General features: G+C 64.8%; 3 protein-coding genes across 3 annotated transcripts in view; all 3 read right to left on the bottom strand.

Moving 5' to 3' along the window:
* Window positions 1-8,531, bottom strand: part of LOC118177439 (nucleoplasmin-like) — an 8,880-nt gene extending 349 nt beyond the window's left edge. Inside the window, exons 1-6 of the mRNA XM_035345140.1 lie at window positions 8,509-8,531; window positions 8,275-8,372; window positions 7,926-8,008; window positions 7,715-7,834; window positions 7,386-7,479; window positions 7,132-7,275 (exon numbers count right to left, since the gene is read on the bottom strand). Of these exons, the coding sequence (XP_035201031.1) occupies window positions 7,178-7,275; window positions 7,386-7,479; window positions 7,715-7,834; window positions 7,926-8,008; window positions 8,275-8,338 (459 nt within the window). The 5' untranslated portion in view covers window positions 8,339-8,372; window positions 8,509-8,531 and the 3' untranslated portion in view covers window positions 7,132-7,177. The remainder of the gene's footprint in view (window positions 1-7,131; window positions 7,276-7,385; window positions 7,480-7,714; window positions 7,835-7,925; window positions 8,009-8,274; window positions 8,373-8,508) is intronic.
* Window positions 991-3,572, bottom strand: LOC118177437 (prolactin-releasing peptide receptor-like). The gene is made up of 2 exons (XM_035345139.1): window positions 2,975-3,572; window positions 991-1,642 (listed from the first exon to the last, which is right to left on the bottom strand). Exons 1-2 carry the CDS (start codon window positions 3,379-3,381, stop codon window positions 1,009-1,011), a joined length of 1,041 nt encoding a protein of 346 aa, XP_035201030.1. The 5' UTR covers window positions 3,382-3,572; the 3' UTR covers window positions 991-1,008.
* Window positions 8,532-10,584: 2,053 nt separating the features above from the next.
* Window positions 10,585-12,763, bottom strand: ADRB3 (adrenoceptor beta 3). Its single transcript, XM_035345138.1, has 2 exons — window positions 11,474-12,763; window positions 10,585-10,624 (listed from the first exon to the last, which is right to left on the bottom strand). Exons 1-2 carry the CDS (start codon window positions 12,742-12,744, stop codon window positions 10,585-10,587), a joined length of 1,311 nt encoding a protein of 436 aa, XP_035201029.1. The 5' UTR covers window positions 12,745-12,763.
* Window positions 12,764-20,899: the final 8,136 nt, after the last annotated feature.

Below are 20,899 nucleotides of genomic sequence, written 5' to 3' on the forward strand. Positions count from 1 at the left end.
CTGGGGGGCACTGGGGGCTGCTGGGGGGCACTGGGGGCTGCTGGGGGCCGCAGGGGGCTGCTGGGGGGCACTGGGGGCTGCTGGGGGCCGCTGGGGGCTGCTGGGGGCCGCTGGGGGCTGCCACCCCAGCGGGGTCCCTCAGCGGTGAGAGGCGCAGGCACACAATGCGCAATCACCGCGCTGCCGATGAGGCCGGGCGCATGGGGACACGCAGCTGATTGCACCCGGGGGGGCGGTGGGCAAAGGGGGGGAGGCAGGGGGAGGCCGGGGGGGAACAGGGCTCAGCCCACTTCCCAGCACCGGGTGTGGGTTAACCGGGGTGTGCTTAACATAGGGCAGTGGGTGGGTGGGATTGGACCCCTGGTGTCTCCTCCGAAAGCAAAGGCAGAGCCGGGGGGCTCCCAGCACGGCCCCGGGGGGCTCCAAGCTCCGGATGGGTCCCCCCGGTGCTGTCTCCTCGCCCATTTTGAGGTTACCCAAAAAGCAAGGATTGTCCCTCTGAAAACAATCTCGCAAATAATCATCATCATCATCATCATCATCCATTTCCAGCACCGGGAGTGGATTTAATGCACGCGATGCGCTTAACGAGGGGCAGCAAACCGCCGCCCCCAAAGCTCGCTGCAGCTGAATGCGGCCCCATTTTCTTGGTTAATTCAGAATAATGACACGCTTACGGCCCCAAAGCCAAGCACGAAGCTCCCCGGGCTCTTTGTCTCGCAGGAGCCTCGCTGCCCACCCCAGCCCTGTGCCCCCCTTTCCCCGGGTACCCCCTGGCCACCGGGACCGCACTGCCCGGGGCCGGGCGCGCAGACCTCGGGGTGGCACCGGCGGAGATCCCGGGCGCACCAGGGCGCATGGGGCAGGGGGAGCTGTGCCGGGGGCAACACCTCTCCTCCACCACGGGGAAAGGATCAGGCCCCGCGTGGAGAGGTGGGACGAGCGTCGGAGACCCCCTGGACGGAGGAGCGATGGGTGGGAGCGCGGGGGCGGCCGGGGCGCGGGCCCTCAGAGCACGACGCTGGCGGCCGCGCAGTTGTTGGCGGGGAGGATGCGGTGCTCGCAGGCGAACATCTTCCTGAGCTCGCCGCGGAAGCGGTCGTGCAGCCAGGCGTAGAGGAAGGGGTTGCAGCAGGAGGAGCTCATGGCGAACCAGTGGCACAGCAGCTGGATGAGCAGGAAGTAGTGCTTATCGATGAGGCCGATGTCGATGTCCCGGATGACGTTGAAGACGTGGATGGGCAGCCAGCAGACCCCGAAGGCCGCCACCACCAGCACGATGAGGCGGAAGATCTTCCTCTTCCTCAGGCGGTCGAACTCGGCCTGGCTCTGCGTGGGGTGCCCGGGCACCACGCGGTTCCTCAGCTTCACCGAGATGCACAGGTAGGAGAGGGAGACGGCGGAGAGCGGCAGGATGTAGGTGAGGATCAGGGTGCTGTAGGCGTAGGCCAGGCGCTGCGCCTCCTTCTCCACCCAGAACTCCTCGCAGATGGCGAAGCCCTGCTGCCGGAACTCCACGTGGTAGGTGTGCGCCACCGCCGGGGCCACCAGTGCGCAGGACAGCAGCCAGATGCCCCCCACCACGTAGACGCAGCTGGTGACCGAGATGCGCTTCTTCAGGGGGTGCACGGTGGCGTAGTACCTGCGGGGACGGGGGGGGAGCCCCCCACCACTCGTGGGATGGGGCTGGGTGGGGCCGGGGGTGGCAGCGTCCCCCTGACCTGCCTAGGGTCACTCGTGGGGTTTTGGGGAGCAGGGCTCAGAACCGCTCCCGTAACATCTTTCTGGCTGCAGGGCTGCGGGCAGCACCGAGTGAACAACCCCCCCAGTTAGCCCCCTATTTCCCCTCCCCTGCACGCCCCCCGCTCCCCTCCCCATGGCCAGGACCCAGTGCCTGCAGTCGGGGAGCTCCCCTCTCGCTGCACTCAGCAGCAATAATGCGATATTATTAATATCCCATCAGTAATACCCCATTATTATTAATGCCCCATTAATAAATAACAGCTCCGCTCTGCCCTCGGTAGCAGCCCCGCATCTCCAAGTCCTGGCAATGCCAAGACCGAACCCCTTGGCTGGATGCAGCGCTGAGCACCGGGGCTGAGCCTGGTGGAGCTGAGCCACAGCCGGAGGGCTTGGGGCAAAACCATGGTTTGGTGTAAATCCCAAGGCTGCTGTATGAGCGGAGTGAGGGCGGTGTGATTTCGTGGGTGCCTGTTCAGTGGGAAAAACACTGGAGAATTGGTCTTCTCACCCCAAAAAGCAGCTTTGTTGAAGTGTAAAAGAACCACGCAAGCACTCCTGGCCGCTTAACACCACCACCAAGGGAAGCTTGGCTCACAAACACTCAAAGTTTTCTCAGCTATTCTTGCTAACTCTGCCCTGTTTTCGCCTTCCCCACTTCAGTCCCTGCTCGCCCTCCAGCCAGAACCAGGGGAACCCTCCCGAAAGGCTCCGAGCCTCTCCTGGTGCTCTGGGCTCTGCTCCGTCCCCGCAGGGCCTGAGGCTGCTTTTATGGCACGACGTATCTATGGAAACTCCGGTTCTCTAAAACAAGCCCCCTGCCACGTCCTGCCCCTGCCCATTTCAGCAGGCACAAGCACCCTCCAGCCAGGTGCCAGGCCACGAGGTAATTCAGATGTGAATTTACACAGCGTAGTACGAAAACCTGGGAGAAAAGCGACGGCGGAGGAGGCAGGAGGCTCGCCTTTCCAAACCGAGGCACCGCCGGGGAAGGCAGCGTCCCCCGGAGCAGGGGCAGGGTTTGGCCAGAGCCCCCTGGATGCCAACCCCAGGAAAGGTGCATGTAGTCTGGTAAAGCTTGCCCACTGCCTGCTGTGGACCAGCGGAGGAGCTGGAACATCCCCAGCAGAGTTAATAGCAGAGATATGAACGCACCCGAACTTCAGCAGGCTGCTGCGGGACCTGCCAGAGCCCGGACCCCCCCCCCCCCCGCCGCCCCCTGCGCCCACCTCACCTGTCCACTGCGATGGCCGTGAGCGTGAAGACAGAGACGTAGACGGTCATGGGCTGCATCAGGAACACGAAGTAGCACAAAAACTTCCCGAAGACCCAGCCCTGGGGGTTGAAGGCATAGGCCAGGGTGAAGGGCACGCAGGTGGCGCACATCAGCATGTCCGAGAAGGCCAGGTTCCCGATGAAGAAGTTGGTGACGTTGTGCATCTTCTTGGACTTGCAGATGACGTAGAGGAGCAGGTAGTTGCCGAAGATGCCGACGAGGACGACGAGGGCGTAGCAGGGGATGATGAGGGGCTTGAAGGACTGGATGAGCTGCACCCCGGTGAACTGCGCGCTGGCGTTGGGGCGGTGCTGCAGGACGAGCTCGTAGGCGGTGGTGTTGGCCCCGTCCCCGCTGGGCTCCATGGCCCCTTCGGTCAGCCCTAAGCAGCTCCCTGGGACGTACTGGCCCCCCAAAACCCGGCGGTCGCGGGGTTCAGGTGGCCGTGGGGCGCATCCTGCTCCTCATCACGGCTGTGCCGCCCCGAGGGATCCTGCCCCACACCAGGGTGGGAGCCGGGGGGCTCCCCGGGGTGGTGGCTCCTCGCTGCAGCTCCCTGGGAGAGGCAGCACGGGGTTAAACAGCGCCCACGGCTCTGTGGAGAGAAGGGAAAGGGGGAAAAGCAGCAGGTCCGGCCCCGGGAAGGAGGCACTCACCTGCAGCCGGCTCGGCAGCAGCCCTGCAGACGGAGCGTCGCGGCGAGCCTGCCTCTCTGCGCCCAGCCGCTGCGCAGGGGCAGCTCCCGGCAGAAGCAAAGGAGGCGAGCCGGAAAGGCGCTCCTAATGTCTCTGGAAATCCCAGAGGACGTTAATGGGTAAACGAATAAGGATGCTCTGCTGCTTTTGCACTGACCTCGTGCGCCTGCTCTGCGCGGTCTGCCCCTAACGAGGTTAGCCGCGCTCTCCTACGAGGTCGGCGCTGGCAGCAGCCCGGCTGCCTCCCCCTTCTGCTGCGACTCCAGCGGCTGCACCGAGGTGTTCCCGCAGCCCGCGGCACGGCCCTGCCGAGAGCAGTGCTGGGCTTTCATTTCATCAGCTGCGAAGAAGGGGCAGGGGGCGAGGAGGAAATTCGAGGCAAAATCCAGGGCAAAAAGCAGAGCGGTGGCGGGCAGAGCCCAGGATTTGCGGGTCCCGGAGCGCCCCAGGCACAGCCCTGCCTCCCGCACGCGTCCGCTCCCTCCCCTGCTGCCCACTGAATCATCTCCGAACGCGCTGCAGGCAAACTTTAATTTCCCGAGCTATTTCCATGTATTATCTCCCACTCTCACAGCGCAGGACTCGTAGCCGTGTTCCTTTCTCTCTGTACCAGCCGTTGTTTTACCCTTGCGTGCCGAACTTCCCCAAAGCAAAGCCCGCTGCAGGTTTTGAGTCTCCAGTGGAAACGAATGGAGAATTGCCGCCAGCCTCAGAGCTTCGCAGTGCCACCCAGAAGCCCCCCGCAAGCTCGGCTGCCCGAATTTGCATTAATTGTGGGTTTAGATCAGCTCCCGTGCGCCCTGCCTGCTTCGCCCCACGCCTTGGTAAGGCTCCCCACCACAAAGGATGCATCTGGAGACGGAACAAAAGGCAGCGCTGCTCCCCGCACCAGTGGCGATACCTCACACCGCGGGGTCCTCCAAGGTTTTGGGGCACAACGGGCTGTTTCCAGCAGTTTTAGAGCAGCTTTTATCCCAAACAGAGCATCTTCTGCATTAAAATTTTATTCTTACTGTCCTGTTCCCTGCCAGAAGTACTCTCCATCATTCTCCACGGAAAGCCTTTAACCCCCCAGCACTCAGAACATAAGATCCTGGTTTAGTGTCATGGGCTGGCATGAATTTAATAAAAATTAAATATCTGTGCTGGGCATTAATGGTACAGAGAGCTGGGGGCTGCCTCTTCGTGCCAGACCTGTCACTGGTGCCCAGGGGACGCGGGGGCAGCGCACACGGAGCCGGTTTTGGGGCAGGCCAGATGGAGCCCTGCGGGCCGCATCCTGCACCGGGGGGCAGGGAGGCGCGCAGCCCAGCGCCCGCTGTTTGCTCCTGGTTTGTTCCCATGACATTGAGAGCCGTCTGTTAATTACCTGGCAGTTGCCATGGTTATGCCAAAGCCCTCCACGAGATGCTGCCGTGCAGGACGCGGCGAGCGCTTGGCAGCTGCGGGGAGGGGGTGAAGGCAGCGCCCAAGCACAGCTTCCCCCCGTGCAGAGAGGCTGTGAGCGCCCAGGGATCCTCACTGCGTTCACAGCTGGGGCTGCCCGGGCTGTCCTGCAGAGCTGGGGTCAGAAGGGCTCGTGGTTTGCATGGGGTCGCGGTTTGCGTGGGGTGAGGGCTCTGTCCCTGTGCACCCAGCGAGCTCCGTAAATTGGCCCCTGCAAGGTGCTGCATAGCCCCTGGCATGCCCTTCACCAGCCTGCCTCTCCTGCCAGCACACAACGGGGGAAATTTCCACCTTTTAATTGACTTTTCAAAGCAGCAAGGATGTCTCTCGCACTGGGCTGGGGAAATAAACCCAGGGCAGGGAGGGTGCATGGGGCAGCTGAGGGCTGGCATGGGCAGCATCACTGCGGGGTGCAGGACGCCAGGAGAGGAGCAGCTGGGTGCTGCCATCCCCACAGCTCTCACGGCTCCTTTGGGAGGCTCCTGGCTCGAGTGTGGGCAGCTCGGCCAGCACCACGTCGGCTGCTTGTGCACTTCGCTGCCAGGCACTTCCCTGACAAGCACGGGGCTTTGGAGAGGCCGCTGTGCAAGTTCAGCAGCACCAACCTCTATCCACTTTGTGCTTCTTTTCTTCCTGGATTTCTTTATATGGCTTAATCTGCACCCAGCGAGATGTCTTAATGCAGCTGCTGGATCACACCGTGCAGCTGGTGTTCAGCAAGACTTCCAATTAACGATGCATTTAATTCCTGCCTGAGGAATCAGGAGCCACAAATTCACCAGGGGGCTCGCTGGGACAGCAAGGGGCTGCCAGCCGGGCAGGATCAGTCCCACCACAGCTTCCCTTTGCCTGCTGCCATGATCCCCAAGCCCCAACCAAGTTGGTAAATGTGAGCACGGGGACACAGAAGTGGCACTGTTACGGGAGGAGATGAGAGGACGTGCAAAGCTTTGTCCCCAGCGCTTGCTGCTGCCTCGGCAGGCACCCAGCGCAGCAGAGTGCACGCTCGGGCACTCGAAGAAGAAAGCAGGTGGCTGGAGGAGAGCAGAGGCCACGCTGTCTGGTGCCAATTTACACTAAATCCCCCCCCAGGCTGCTCACAAAAGACGGCAGAGCTCAGCCACAGCCACCTGCTGGCGATGCTGCCCTGCCAGAGCCACACATGGGGCACGGCCCCATGCCACAGCGCTGTGCCAGACACGGCCACGCGATGCCGAGCCCAGCAGGATGGGTTTGTACACCCATCCCATTCCTCCCAAACCCACCGGGGCACCCACACCACACCCCTGCTCCCTTCCCAACCCCCCCAGCAGGTTCAGGGCTCCCCTTTCGAGACAAATCCCCTGCCAGCTAACATCACACAGGTGATGGATTGGGGCCATTTTCCTCCATGAGGGGTTTTAATCGAATTATTTCGGCAGCTGCTGGTTCCGAGCAGCCTTTGGCTGCATTCCCCCGGGCTGCTGTGCAGACAGCAGCGTGCTGCTGCTCGGTTCAGCTGAGAAGGCACCCGTCAGAGCAATGCCCTGGGAGGGAGGGGGTGAGAGCAGCCCCCAGGGCAGCACGAGGAGGTGGGGGTGACCCCAGCATGTCCCCCTGGGGCTGTTCATGGGGACACCCCAGCCCCAGGGGTCGGTGACGTGACGTCCCAGTGATAGGGCACTAGGTGTAAGCATGAGGCAGAGAGCAGGCGGTGGTGGCAGGGAGGGCAGGACGAGAGCAGGAGCAGGCTGGTGTGGGCACCCTGGAGCAGTGTCCAGCCTAGCCCCAGGATATTTGCTTTTTCCCATGGTTGTTGCACTAAAATATTGGTGGGAGGAGTGGTAGGAAGGGGGAGCATTTCTCAGAACACGTTATGAGCAGAGCGGGCCGGGAGAGGAGGCAGGGAGGGTATGCCCAGCAGAGGCAGTTTGTACCCCTGGGCAAGGACCTGGCAGGGTCGGTGCCAGGCGCCTGCAGCTCCTGGCACAGAACAGCCCTGCGGCGATCCCAGGACGCAGAAATCCTCCCCGAGCTGTGGCTATTCCCCATCCTGTGCTGCTCTGGCATCGTCCTCATCACCTGCATCTTCCTCTGCCAGCTCTTCCTCGTGGACTTCGTACCTGTGGTCATCCTCCACTGGGAAAAGGAGACACACTGCTGCACGGGGGGAGCTGCCTCTAGAGCCCCCGCGGGGCCAAGGGAGCGCCCCCAGTGCCACCCCGTCCTGGTCCCCGTGCAGGACTCACGGGTGACATGCTGCCCGCTGAGATAGACCGGCCCAGCTCCACACTCCAGCACGAAGGTGACCGGAGGGACAAACTCCAGGCCTTTGAGGCTGATCTGCAAAAAAACAGAGCTCGGAGCACCCCCAGCCCAGCCCCATCCCCAGCACAGGGCAAGCCCTGCAACAGCCACAGGACGGGGGCTCCTCTGCCCCAGCTCGTTTGGGCAGGGCAGAGGGGTTTGCAGGCACAGCCAAAAATCCCCCAGCACTGCCTGGAGACCCCTGTGCAGCCCCCATGCCGAGGCTGAGGGGTTCCCAGGTGAGACCCCCCCCTCGCTGCCCTGCCCTTACCATGGGGAGCACCGAGCCACGCAGCGACGCGATGGGCACTGGCTTGCAGCCTCCATACGTGTTCTTCGACTCCACGGCCACCACGTGCAGCTCGTCCCTGGCGCCAGCCCCCAGGGAGACCTGTGGAGCCCAGCAGAGCCCCCATGGCACGCAGAGCCCGGCCGTGGGCCAGCGCAGCCGAGCGGGCTCCCGGGCACACCGTGTGCCTTACCGTCCGCAGCAGGACCAGGTGCTCCAGGCAGTCATCATCCTCCTGCAGCACGCAGCGCCGCGTGCCCGTGCCCAGCTCGCAGCCTGCGGACACACAGCCTCATCCCTGCGCACAGGAGCTGTTTTTCCCCCGAGCGCAAGGTGTGGGGAAAGCAAAGGGGGGTGTCCCTGGGCATCCCCACAGGGCTGGGACATCCCTGGGCCATGGGGAACCCACAGCCCCCCAGGGCTCTCCGCAGCAAGGGGAGTGCAGGTGGCTGCGGTGCAGAGGGAAGCTGCCCTCGGGAGGGAGCAGAGCAGCCAGGATTGAGAGGTGGGGGGAAGCTGGGCTGGGGGCTGCTGCTGCTCACCCCACAGCGCAGTGACCGGCCTCTCCTCCAACAGCGACCTGGAGACGAGAGAAGAGCTGCTCATCCTCCACGGCTGGTCCAGCACCGGCAGCTGGCTCCTGCGAAATGAGGAGGGGAGGCAGCTAGAGCAGCACCCCCTTGGCTGGGGGAGCAGGGTAAGTGAGGAATAAAACCACCCCAGATGCTTGGGAATCCCCTGGGGAAAGGAAGAGCCGGTGAGGTGCCTGCACAGACAAAACCAGCTCCAAGGACCAGCAGCCTCCCCGCAGGGTGCTCAGTGTGCCCCCGGCACGGAGCGGTTCCCGCTGATGAGAGCAGCCCCTTGGCGGAGCCTCCAGCCCTGAGAGCACCCCGCAGCCTCGATTTTCACCCAGCATTTCGTCAGGGTCTATGTCTGAAGCAGCAGCACAACCCAGAGGTCTCCGAGGGAGCTGCCCCTACCCCACACAGCAGCACCCCCGGGGACAGCAGGACACGTCCCTTCCTCCAGCAGCAAGCCCAAGGACCCTCTGCCTGCTGCAAATAAAGAGGAGGGGACCCGGCAGAGGGGCAATTTGGGAATGCAGCCCAGGTGCTTGGCAGCTCTCCCCAGGTGCCATCAATGAGCCCCCAGAGTTGCGGGGGCTGCTGGAGTGGGGGCGCAGCCCCGGTGCTGCCCCATCCCTCCCAGCACTGCCCCTGTGCTCTGCCTCTCCCCAGCCCAGCCGCCCCGTACGATGGTGGGTGGGGGTGGCTATTTTCGGGGTGCTTTTCCAGGCTGACAGCCCCCCGGGAGGGGGCACAAAGCACCCGGAGGGAGCACAACCACAGCAGAGGCTGTGCCCGGCCCTATCCCTGTGCTTGTCAGGGACCTGAAGGCACCACGGAGGGGTTTCCAAGATTTATTTCACATAGCGGATGGGGGAAAACAAGGCAGAAAAACCTCACAGTCACCACGCCGCGTTTACAGCTGATTGCCCGGCGTTACGGCCGGCGGGGTGGCACAGGCACCTCTGCGCACACCCTGCGTGGGTGCTGCCACCGCCTGCCGCCCTCCTGGCCACGCACAGAGACCTTAAACAAGAGCACAGCACCGCTGCCCTTGGCCCCAGCACCCGCAGCAGCCACGGTGTGACCCCCCTCCTCCTGCAGGGCTCCCTGTCCCTGCCCGGCCCCGGCTATGCTCCGGTCAGCCCCGGGGTTTCGGGGTGTGTGGCACGGCCCCGTGGCGTTCACACCTCCACGGCTGGGTGGGGAGTAGCAGAAATAACCCGTCTGTGTCCTGAGAGTGCCAGAGGCTCTGCGCACTGCTGGTGGAAGCCGCACGGTGGTCTCGGGGCAGCAAAGCGGTGCTGCTCCTGCAGGAGTCACCCAGCGCCCCCCCTCCCGACCCCAACCTGGAGGCCCGCCCAGAATAAGCACGGCAGCGGACGGGAGCACAGTTCGCATGTTTTGCCCAGTGTCCCCAAGCCCGGAGATCCTCTCGCTCTCTGCGTTCCCCAGCTGGCGGCGTCGCTGCAGCCCCCAGCATCGCAGCAGCCCCAGGAATTTCCCAGCCGCGGATAGGTCTCACTTGCAGGCACCCTCCTTCCCTTCGCTGCGGGGCTGTCCCCACACGGCCGGGAAGTCAGGGTCTTGCCGGGGAGCAGAGCTGCTGGCCACCACGTCCCAGCACCAGCCACGTCGGGGGGCATGGGGGCAGCTTCCCCCTGTCCCTGGTGGCCGTGCTGCCGTGGGGAGCCTCAGCGCAGGAGGCTCGGGAGCTTTTTCCCTGCTGTCTTCAGCTCTCCGGCACCTGAGGAGCCCAGCGTGCTCCCCGAGTGGATGCCCCCTTCCTCTGCGGGGGTCCTTCCAGCGCCGCCACCCCCTGTGCTGCTCCTCCGTCCCCACGCAGCGTCCCCGTCGCAGCACCCGGCCCTGCAAGGAGACCACAGGAGATGGCAGAGCGTGGGGCGCATCCCTCACAGCACCCCCGTCCCTTGGGGCTCACAACCAACCCCCCAAAGGGGAGCGTGCAAAGAGGGGGGGGGGGTCCTGTCCTGAAGCCAGCCCCAAAGCGCGGTCCCTGTGCAGCCAGCACCGCCGAGCCCGCTGCTCCGAGGGGGGCTGAAGCACCCCGGACGGTCAGGAGATGCCTGCGTCAGGCTCACGTGCCCCAAGTGGCACATGCCTGCGGGCCAGCCAAGGGAAGGGGACGGCCAAGCTGGTCAGAGGAGACTGCTGCAGGGACGAGGGGTGGCCGCGTCCACGCCTGGGGGGCCCCCACGGCACGGCTGCCCCCGGGGAAGGCAGAGCGCACTTACTGTCCTGCCTCCTCTGCTCTGCTCCCAGTCACACCGAAGGACCTGCGGGCGTCTCTCTGCCGGTAAACCTTCAACGGGAGACCACAGAGCGTGAAGGGCCCCGACCTTCCCCAGGAGCTGCTGCCCCGGGTCCGCAGGGTCCGATCCTTTCCTGGGATGCAGCCCCCGAAACCCCCCCCGCGGCGCCCTCCCCCCCCCCCCCCCCCCCCCCGGCAGCGGCTCTGCCTCCGCGCTGCCAGCAGCCTCCCTGCCCTCAGGTGAGCGGTTTCTGGCCGAAGGAAGCCAGCTGAAATCCCCCGTAATGAAAACATTCACATTTTGTAACACTAATTAAAAGCTCGGGGGAAAAAAAACACCCCGTACTTCGCCGAAGAGTGATTCCGCAGGCAGGGCACAGCCCCGCGCGGGCTGCGGGCTGCAGGGACAGGGGTGACCGGATAAATTCCCCTCCCGATCTGCAGCCACCAGGGGACAAAGGGACACACAGAGCCCAGGGGCACACAGAGCCCACACCGGCAGCCAGAGACCCCCCCGCCCGCCCTGCCACAGGGGGGGCTCCTTGAAAGAAGTCGGGAGTGTGGGGAAATGGGACAAAATCCCGGGGTTTGGGACACTCCTGCCTGGCTGGCTTCCTTTCTTATTAACCGCCAGCGTTATCTCTGAGAGAATGAATTATCCTGGTGGCAGGAAGGGACAAGGCAGGACAGGGCGGGGGGGCACCGAGGACCCCAGTTTTGCAGCCCAGCAGAGGGGCTGGGGCTTAGGGGACCCTTAAGGCAGGGCGCAGCGGTTCTCAGCCCGCACCCAGCGCCCCCAGAGCCTCCTGCTCCCCAGCTCCGTGCTCGTCAGACCACGCTCCCGTGGGACCACCGCCCCCCCATGCCGCCCCCCCCCTAGCAGCACACGCAGGTACTCACTCGTCCAGCTGCTCACACAGCGTGGTCTGCGTGCCCTGCAGCCAGCGCTCGCCCAGGGGCCACTGCTGCTGGGCGCCGCCGTAGGACGGGGCCGTCTCCTCCGCCCTGCCGGCACCCCGAGCCTCGCCGTCCTCCCCGCGCCGCAGGGGGGCCGCCTTGCTGTGCCCCGAGGGCCCCCCCCGGGGGCTGAAGGCGCAGGGGCAGTGCTGCGGGTCCTGCGAGACGGCGTGGAGGCGGCGGTCGGCGCGGCGCGGGCAGCACAGCAGCTTGCGGAAGGCGCTCCTGAAGTCGGGGCTGCGGCAGTAGATGATGGGGTTGAAGGCTGAGTTCACGTAGCCCAGCCAGTTGAGGAAGAGGAAGAGCTGATCCGGCACCAGCGGCCGGCAGAAGACCTTGATGATGTTGGCCACGAAGAAGGGCAGCCAGCAGAGCGTGAAGGTGCCCATGATGATGCCCAGGGTCTTGAGCGCCTTGTGCTCCTTGATGGCCAGCAGGCGGGAGGGTCGCCTCCGCCGGCCGCCCCGGGAGCCAGGGCTGGGGGGCTCCTGCAGGAACCTCACCTTGTCCTTGCCGATGAGCTGCACGTGCCGCGTGGCCACGGCGAAGACGCGGACGTAGACAAAGATCATGACGAGCAGGGGCACGTAGAAGGAGATGGTGGAGGAGATGATGGCGTAGGTCATGTTGGTGACAAAGTCGCAGCAGCGCGGGTCGTTGTAGCAGCGCACCGCCTGCTCGTCGGCGCCGTCCCGCCACCAGTGGTTCATGATGGGCAGGAAGGAGATGAAGGCGGAGATGGCCCACACCAGGCACACCACGGCCCGCGCCCTGCCCTTGGTCACCAGCGCCTCGTACTTCAGCGGCGACGTGATGGCGAGGTAGCGATCCACGGCGATGGCGCACAGCGTCTCGATGCTGGCCGTCACGCACAGCACATCCAGCGAGGTCCACAGCTCGCACACCACCGTGCCATAGGGCCAGTGGCCGCTCAGCAGGATGGTGGCCCCCGGTGGCACCACCAGCAAGCCCATGATGAGGTCGGCGCAGGCCAGCGAGGTGATGAAGACGTTGGTCATGGTCTGCAGCCGCGGCGTCTTGGCGATGGCCACGATCACCAGCAGGTTCCCGGCCACGATCACCAGCACGGTGAGGCTCAGGGCGGCCCCCACCGCCCACTGCCGGCTCAGGCTGGCCGTCCCGCTGCAGTTGGGGCCGGGGCCCGGGGCTGCCGCCCCCCAGGCGCTGCCGTTGCCGACGGGGAGCGGGCTCATCGCCGCCGGGCCGGGCAGCGCCGGGCCGGGCAGGGCGCGCCCCGCTGCCGCTGCCGCTGCTCCGCGCTCCCGAGCCGGGCGCGCCCCGTCGGGGGATCGGGGGTCGGGGTCGGGGCTGGGCTCGGGGCCGGCGCGGGGCTGGGGACTCCCCGCCGCAGCCGCCCGGAGCGCACCGGACCGGCCGTCGGGGCTGCACCCGCGCCGGGCTCCCCTCGGCGGCGCTCCCGGGGCCGCCGCTCGGGGAGGAGCCTTTAAAGGCTCGGGGCGGCCCCGGGCTCCCGCAACGCTCCCGGGATCAATGGACGGGGAGCGGGGGCCAGCACCGCCTCCCCGCCGCCCCCCGGCCCCACACCGCGCCCCCGGCCCTTCGCCGTGCGCCCCTCGCCGTGCGCCCCCCCGGGCAGGGCGGGCTGGCCCCGGTGCGGCACCGGCCCCCCGCTACCGGCGGCAGGGGGGTGGCAAAGCGACGCCCCCCCTCCAAAGGAGGCCACCCGGGGCCGCTTTTTCACCCCCACGTCTGTCGCACGACCCCCTCCCCGGCTGACGATGGAGACTCCTGCTGTGCCCCTCCTGCCCTTGGGTGGGTGCCGGTGTTTGGAGGCCCCCAGACGCTTCCTCCCCTGGGACACGTCGGGCTGGAAGGCACCGGGCTGCCCAAGTCCCTGCTCCAGAGCCCGAGCAGCCGTGGCCCCATCGCTGTCCCCAGCCCTGCTCCTCCTGAAGGCGCCTGGGCAGGCTCCAGGGCGGGTAATTTTTTCACTATCAGCTATTTATACAAATACTGGGACTTCTAAGACAGCCACTCTCCAAATATGGCATTTGAAGTTTCAGCCAAATGGGGGAATGTTGACAAAGACGAAAAAAATGTGTAAAAAATTATCCAGTTGGCATTTCTTCCCATTCATGAGCTAGCAAAACAGAGACCACTTTTTACGAGCTTGATTTTACAAGACTGTTTTGGTTTTTCAAAGCGGTCAGATGCCTGCTTGATGCAACCCCTCTCAGCTCCCAGCTCTTACACTAATTGCTGGCTTGGGCTGAGTCTTGAGTGTATTTGCTCCACGGAGAATCATCACTTTGCTTGAATGGGCACAGAGCGAACAAACCGTGCACGGGGCCGGGTCTTTTCAGTGCCACTGCACACACGGTGCCGGTGCACGGAGCCACAGCTAGGTTGTGCCTGGAGAAAAGTAAAGCAGGGGTACTGCAGGAAGGCCAAGGGTAACAAAATGAGGGTGTTGGGCTCTGGAGGGGCTGCAGGACAAAGCCGGGGTGTTTTACATCAAACCCTCCTGCCGATGGCTCCTGGTGGCACCCTCAGACCACCTCCACGTTGCCGTGCCCTGGGGGGAGAGCTCCCGCCGTGCTCAGAGGCAGGGACGGTGAGACGCTGCCCGCAGCGAGACAGACGGCCGGCCTTCCTCCGGGGTGCATCCAGAGCCCTGCTCCTGCAGCCCTCTCTCTGGCACCGAGCTGAGATCCTTCCTCTCTCCCCCCACAGCCAGGGCCCGGAGCCCTCCCTTCCAGCCAGATGACTTTAACGGGGAGAGGAAGGGAGAGTCCCAGTCCTTTCATTGCGGCAGGGGAAGTAACGTGCTTCGGTATCTTTGCCCCAGTTTTACAGCTGGGAAAGCCGAAGCAGAGGTGCTGGGTCCTGCACTGAGCCACACAACGTCCATCACCCTGCTCCAGCCATGGGCCTTGCCCCGAGCCCTCGAGGTGCTGGGGATCGGGCTGCACCCCTTGTCCAGGGAGATGTCCCCACTCCCCCAGGGCATCCCAGGGCAGTGTTCGGCTCGTTGCAGCAAGCAGGAACACCCCTGAGGCACTGTGAAGAGCCTGAAGCAGCTGGAAACACCTCCTGCGAGGCTCTTTGTCGCCTTCTCCTCCTGCCCCGTTTTGCTCCCCCTTCCCTCCCTCCCTCCCAGCCCAGCACCCTGCGAGCCACCCCGGGACGTGTCCCCATCGCCTGCCCCACGCCAGCACCACCTGAGCACCCACGGACAAACGCCACTGCCCCAGGAAAGAGAAGGCAGGAGCCCGGCCCCACAGACCCTGCAGGGAGCCAACGGGTCAAGCAGCTGTTTAGAAAGCTCTGGGAAAATATGTTTATGCCGTGGATCAGAGCCACTCCTTTGGCTGTTGCTACAGAATAAACAATGGATATTTAAAAATACATCTTTATATATAGAGGCAGGGTGGATTAGAGAAGATCCCTGCTGGGGGAGAGCTGGGACGCAGGAGGAGGACGCAGAGCAGCGCAGCTCCTTGCCCCTGGAGCTCCAGCATCCCCGGGTGCCTGGAGGGAGGGAACGGATGCTGGAGCTGGCCTCAGGCAGCAGCCGAGGGGCTCAGCATCTGCCTGGGAGCCAGAGGGCTGAGGTGGCTCAGAAAGCAGCAGCTATGGTCCTCTTCACCTAGGGCCCTTAGCAGCTCCTCATCACGGGGGGTTTTCATTTCCAACAGCCCAGCACTGCAGCAAGACGCCTGCACAGCCCCAAATCCCCCCCAGCTCCAAGGCCCGCACCCTCCAGCCCCATGCAGGGTGAGGAGAGCCTTGGTTTGTCCTCCGGGCAGTGCTGAGCCTGCACTGGGTGCAAATCTCCCCCGCCTGATCCGCACGGAGTTTCCGCACGCTGGCACAGCGGGTGCAAAGTCCCTGCACATTTAATCCCTGCCCCGAAGCCTTATCCGCCCCGCGCAGGCTGCACGCACGGCACCCTCATCGGGTGTCCGAGGCACAGGGCTCAGGTCCTGCTAATCCGCCGTGCCCAGCGAGCGGATGAGGTGTTAGCACAGATAAATAATGAGCAGATAAATCAGCACCGGGCAGTTAGATAGCGGGCAGCCTGTGCCAGCCGCTGGGCGAGCTCTGGCCTCCCACACAACCCAGGGCTGGGGTTTCGCTGGGGTTTCGCTGGGGCTTTGCAGAGCCCCAGGGCAGCGGGGGGACCCGCTGGGTGCTCGTCCTGCTGCCTGAGAGGGAAGCAGGAGACGGGGATGTGACAGGGACGCAAGTCTTTGGTAGGGAGAGCTGTCAGAGCCCTGCCCAAGCTCCCGTGGCGTGCCACCTCGGGTATTAAGCACAGTTTTGATCCTATCCCCCGTGTTCAATTCCTAGTCACATCTGTGAGCTCAGCAGGGCTGGCAGGGCCCCAAGACACGAGGCAGGGATGGGGGAGGCAGGAGGATGGGGGAGGCAGGCAGCGATGGGCAAACGCCGGCTTCTCCTGCCGGCATCGTTAAACGCAGCACAGCCAAGGCTTGCCAAGACTGAGTCAGGCTGCTGCCACTCTAGGCTAAAACAAACCCTTTTTATAGCTGGGAACTCTCGCTGTCCCCCAGCACCCTGTGTGCATACTTACCATTACAGGACGGGCGATAAACCCAGCGTGACTCCGGTGGCACTGGGCAGCGCTGCCAGCTCCCCTGCCCCACGGGGGGAAAAAACAGATCCTGCACGGAGCTGAGCGGGGAGAGCCCTCCCTGCACCCAGAGAGATGCAATCCTCTGCATCTTGCTTCCTCTGAACCTGTGCCACGGGCACAGCACCACAGACTCAGCCCCTCACTGCTGCGGGACAGAGCTCTCCAAGCAGCCTCTCACCTCGCTCAGCCCGAGCAGCCACGGAAGCGCTCAGAGCCTTGGTTTACCTGCACCAGGTAGGTGCAGTGCCCCGAGAGCTGCTGGTATGAAGCACATAAATGCTGCCAGCCCAGGCCCCCTGTGTCCACATCCACATCACCACCCCAAGCAAGTCCTGCCTGGACCCCCAGTGCCCCCACCCCATGGTGCTGCAGGGAGCCCACCCCAGTGGGGCACAAAGCAAAGCACCGGCCCTAAAGGACACAGCGTCATGACCCCTACCAGCTTCCCCGGGGCACTGCCTGGTCCCCAGCCCCTTTTATTCCCCCCCCCTACTCCCCAAACACCTCGCAGCTGCGGTGGGACCCTGGCTCGTCCTTGTCCCCCACCCCATGGCTGGTCCTGGCTGAGGGCAAACCTTCTCTGAGCTCCCCGAGCTGTGCACACTGAGGCAGGAGCTGCTCGAGGAGCGGGGTTTTGCCCCAAATCCTCCTGGTGCAGCGTGGGGAGGGGGCCCTGGGGTTCGGTGGGTGGGCAGGGGGTCAGGGCGAAGGCCCGGCTCCGCAGCGGGTCCCGCTCTGCCTTTCATGTCTGGTGATGGGTCCGGGGCACTGCGCGCCGGGGCTCGGGAATAGTTCCCATATCGGATCCACCAATCTTGCTTTGAAGTTGTTTGGGATTATCTGTCATCGTGTTTCCTCGTCAGCACATAAACACGCCGTGATGGAGCTTTAACCCGCGGGGTACCGCCTGTCCCGGGAGGCCGGAGGAAGCTGGCCATAAACTGCGGGCCCCCCACCAGCCCCCCTCCTGCGGGGCCTGATCCGTGTCCGCCGGGGCTAGGCACAGGAAGCGAAGCGTTCCCTGCACCAGGACCATAAAGAAGCACAAGGATGTGCTGTTGAATTCCATGCAAGCCGCCGATTTTAGGGTTCGGGTTGGTGAGCCGTGCTCAATACCCGCCCGTCCCCGTGGTGGGACTCACGCCATGCCCCTGCCCCTGCCCTTCGCACCCTCCCCACCGCTGCGGGGCGAGGAGATGCTTCGCGCTCTGCACCTGGGGCAGCTTCGAGCTTTGCTGCTCCCACTGACCCTGAGCTGTCCCCATCCTGCCCCTGACAGTGCTCGGGGGCGATCCTGGCCCCCGGGGCCGCATCTGGCTCTGGACAAAGCCCGCGGCCACGGGGCTGGGAGAAGGATGAACGATGCGCAGCGTGCCGCGGGCACGGGGAGCTCGGGGCCTGCTGCGGGCCACCAGCACAGGGCCAAGCTCCCCATCGTGCTGCTCGCCAGCCCCTTCCCACAGCCAGCTGCCCATGGCCACACAGCCCCGGGGGCCGTGCAGGGCCCCCAGGACCCCCGCTCACCAGGGAGGCTCCGGGAGCCACGGCTGCGGCTCTGCCCTGTGAGAATCAGGGAAAGGGGCACCCGGGGCCTGAAACCCAGCCAGTGTCAAAGGCTGCGCTAAAGCAATCCCAGGTCCTGCTCCTGCCCCCCAGATCCCCGCACAATTACGGCTCTGCATTGAAAAAGAAAAAGAAAAAGGAAGGAAGAAGGAAGGTAATAAAGCTGTTTTCTTTCCCATGCCGCTGCAGGAAGTCCCGCAGTGCCACGGAGGGAAATGCCCGCTGGTTTCACTGCACCCTGCAGCAGGGCTCGGGTCTGACGTCTTGCCCCCGGCTGCAGGAGCAGGAATTCTCCCCCAACCCCCCCCAAAAAAAAAGGCACAGAAAACAGCAAAACTTCCAGGGCGTTTCCACCTCCTGGGGCTGAAGGGCTTCGCCTGCCTTTGCCTCATCTGCAGAGGTTTTAGGGACATGTTCACGGGTGCCCCCCCTCACTCCGCTAACTGGGTTTCCAGCAGCTATTGCTAAAGAAAAACAGAGGCAGGGGGGAAGGAGGGAGAAGTTTGCAACAACAGTGACACCAATTTCACAAAAAAATGTGGAAACCTCTGAAAAAAAAAAAAAAATGTCAGCAACAAAAATAACATCTGAAAGCAGTTGGGCTCCCCAGACAGAGGTTTCGGGGGGGGGAGAGGAGCATCCTGACGGCCAGCGGGGAGGAAAGGCTGCTCTGGGCGGCGCGGGGCAGCGTCCCCGGGGCTTGGAGCGGCGCTGGGACAGATCCTGCTGCGGGGGTGGAAGCATCCCCTCTGCAAGCTGCTGGCCCAGCCACCACGTGCCTGCTCGCCTCCTGCCTTCGACGGTCCCCCCGACCCTGGAGGGTCTCCTCCCATGCAGGCATCCCCAGCCCCATCTCCATCCAGCCCCACGTGGCAGCCGGGGCATCCCCGGACCCCGTGGCACAGCCGGGCAGGGGCCGTGCTGGTGGAATGGGAAAAACAACAACAACAGCAGCAGCAGCAGCAGGGACAGCGACAGCAGCCACGTCAGAGCCGCGGCTCCCATGTCACCACGGCTATTTTTAACCCGTGCGCTCCTCCCGCTCCCTGCTTATTTCTCAGAAACTGCCGGAGGGAGGCAAATGGGGAAAAGGTCCATTCCCCAGCGCTGCGCCGCCGGGCTCGCGGCCGGGTGCCGGAGAGGGGCAGCTGCCCCCGAAGGACCCCCGGCAGCGTGGGGGTCCGGGGGGTGCGGGCAGGGGGCTCGAGGATGCTGCAGCCACTGGGCATGGCCCCGCCAGCGCCCGCCACCAGTTAAGCCCCGTTATTTCCCTTGGCGTGCCAAGCAGCCTGGTGTTTTCCTCGGTACATATTTCACATCATTCCCAGAGCCCGGCTCTTGCGCTTGTGCAATGAGCTCTCCAGCTCTGTTTTCTGGGGGTCCGGCGTGCCTGAGGCGGGAGGGAGGCGAGCGTGAATGAGGAGGTGCTGGACAGGGAGGTGCAGGGCAGCGAGGAAGAGGAGGAGGAGGCAGGAACCGAGCCAGTTTCCAAACTTTGACTTTCAGGGGAAGACGGGAACCGTGCTGGAAGCTCAGCCACACACCCCAGACCTGGGCTCCCTGAGCATCCCGGTCCTTACGGCCCCAGCAACCCCAGGCGGTGCCACGGGGCTGGCACAAAAGGTGCCGGGGGCGAGCTGCTGAACGCAGGAGCAGGCTGGGGACCTCTCCCCGCACCGGGCACTTCTGCAGGGAACGGATGGTGTGGCTGGACGCAAAGGAAAGGTTTTGTAAGAGAGCTCAGCCTGCCAGCAAGGCAGTCAGCTGCACTGAGGGAGGACCGAGCCCCCTCTCGAACCACGAGCAAGGGCAGAGGCAGGGGCCTGGTGTTTTATTTCTGGGGAAATAAAGGGCAGCAGAGGTGCTGAGCGCCGTGCCCGGGCTCCCTCCTCCAGGGGTGACCCAGGGGCTTGCAGGGCCATCCCCACGCAGGACAAGGCTTGTGCACAACACCAGGGGCAGGCACCTGCCCGTGCCCCCCCCGACCCGCAGGGACATCCCTGCCACCACCAAACTGCCTCGGCAGCAGCGGAGCCAAGCAGCAGGTCCCGGGGGTGCTGCGGGGGTGCCGAGCATCTTCTGCCAGCGCCTGTCCCCGCACGGGGCACGGACCCAGCCCGGGGGCTCCCCCCCCCCCCGAGCAGGGCGGCGGCGCTTCCATGCAGGATGGGGTTGTTTACCGGGGGCAACTTTATCTGCAGGAACAGTCCTGGGCGGGCAGAGGGGATGTGGGCTGCTCGCCATCTGCGCCGGCATCGGAGGGGAATGTAAACACGGGGGGGAAATGGCACGGGGACATCCCTGCCGCCCGCGCTGGCCGGGGGTCGCGGCGGGCACCAGGGCGGGGTTGGGACCCCAGGGGGCTTTGGGACCCCGGGGGGGTTGGGGACCCTCCGAGGACCGGCTGCGCTCCCCCATTGGCAATAGCAGTGGTTTTGCCCCACTGGGAGCAGTTTTGCCCCCCTGGGAGCCTGCCGGAGGAGCAAGCGTTCCACGGATGCCCCCCCGGTCGGCGAGGAGGGATTTGTGCCAGCGGGTCGGGGACAAACAGGGGCTGCTGGGGGGGGGGGGCACTGCCACGAAGCTCCCCCGTGCCCTATTTAGAAGGCAGCAAGGTGATAACGTGTCACATGAGGGGGTGAAGGGCTTTCCAGCCCGGGGAAAGAACAGATAAAGCGCCCTGGAGATGAACACGTTGGCACCAGTGGGCGCCACCAACGCGAGCCCGTGGACAGCGGGCCCAGAAGCCTGCAAGGGGAGGGCAAAACCAGGAGCACCCCCGGGACCCCCATGGGGGGCTGGGACCCTGCACCCCCTATTGATCCCCGATCCATGGCTTTGGGTGCCGGGCGGCGGGGCAGGCGCCCAGAAAGGGTTGGGAGCCACAGCCCCGAGACCCCCCCCCGGGCAGGATGTGCCCCGGCAGCCCAACCTCCTGCGGGCACCCTGACCCCAGCCCCATTCTCTGGGAGCGGGAGGAGGAAACGGCCGAGGGCCTCGTTAAGCCGTGCCTGGGCTGGGGTCACGGCCGGGGTCACCCGGCACGGCCGGATGTGTGGGCTTCCTGCCCGGCACCCGGTAAGCCATTCAGCAGCTGCACCGGGGTGGGGTGGGGTGGGTGGGGTGGGGTGGGGATGGGATGGGGATGGGATGGGGATGGGATG

The sequence above is a fragment of the Oxyura jamaicensis genome, chromosome 22, assembly GCF_011077185.1.
Source record: "Oxyura jamaicensis isolate SHBP4307 breed ruddy duck chromosome 22, BPBGC_Ojam_1.0, whole genome shotgun sequence".
Classification (NCBI taxonomy): domain Eukaryota; kingdom Metazoa; phylum Chordata; class Aves; order Anseriformes; family Anatidae; genus Oxyura; species Oxyura jamaicensis.

Excerpts from the sequence above, each read along its gene's own strand:
- LOC118177437 (XM_035345139.1), bottom strand. The coding sequence starts at position 3,381 with ATGGAGCCCAGCGGGGACGGGGCCAACACCACCGCCTACGAGCTCGTC. Across the intron at positions 1,643-2,974 it reads ACGGCCATCGCAGTGGACAG|GTACTACGCCACCGTGCACC; the intron begins GTGAGGTGGGCG and ends CCGTCCCCGCAG.
- ADRB3 (XM_035345138.1), bottom strand. The coding sequence starts at position 12,744 with ATGAGCCCGCTCCCCGTCGGCAACGGCAGCGCCTGGGGGGCGGCAGCC. Across the intron at positions 10,625-11,473 it reads CTGTGTGAGCAGCTGGACGA|GTTTACCGGCAGAGAGACGC; the intron begins GTGAGTACCTGC and ends CTCCCGTTGAAG.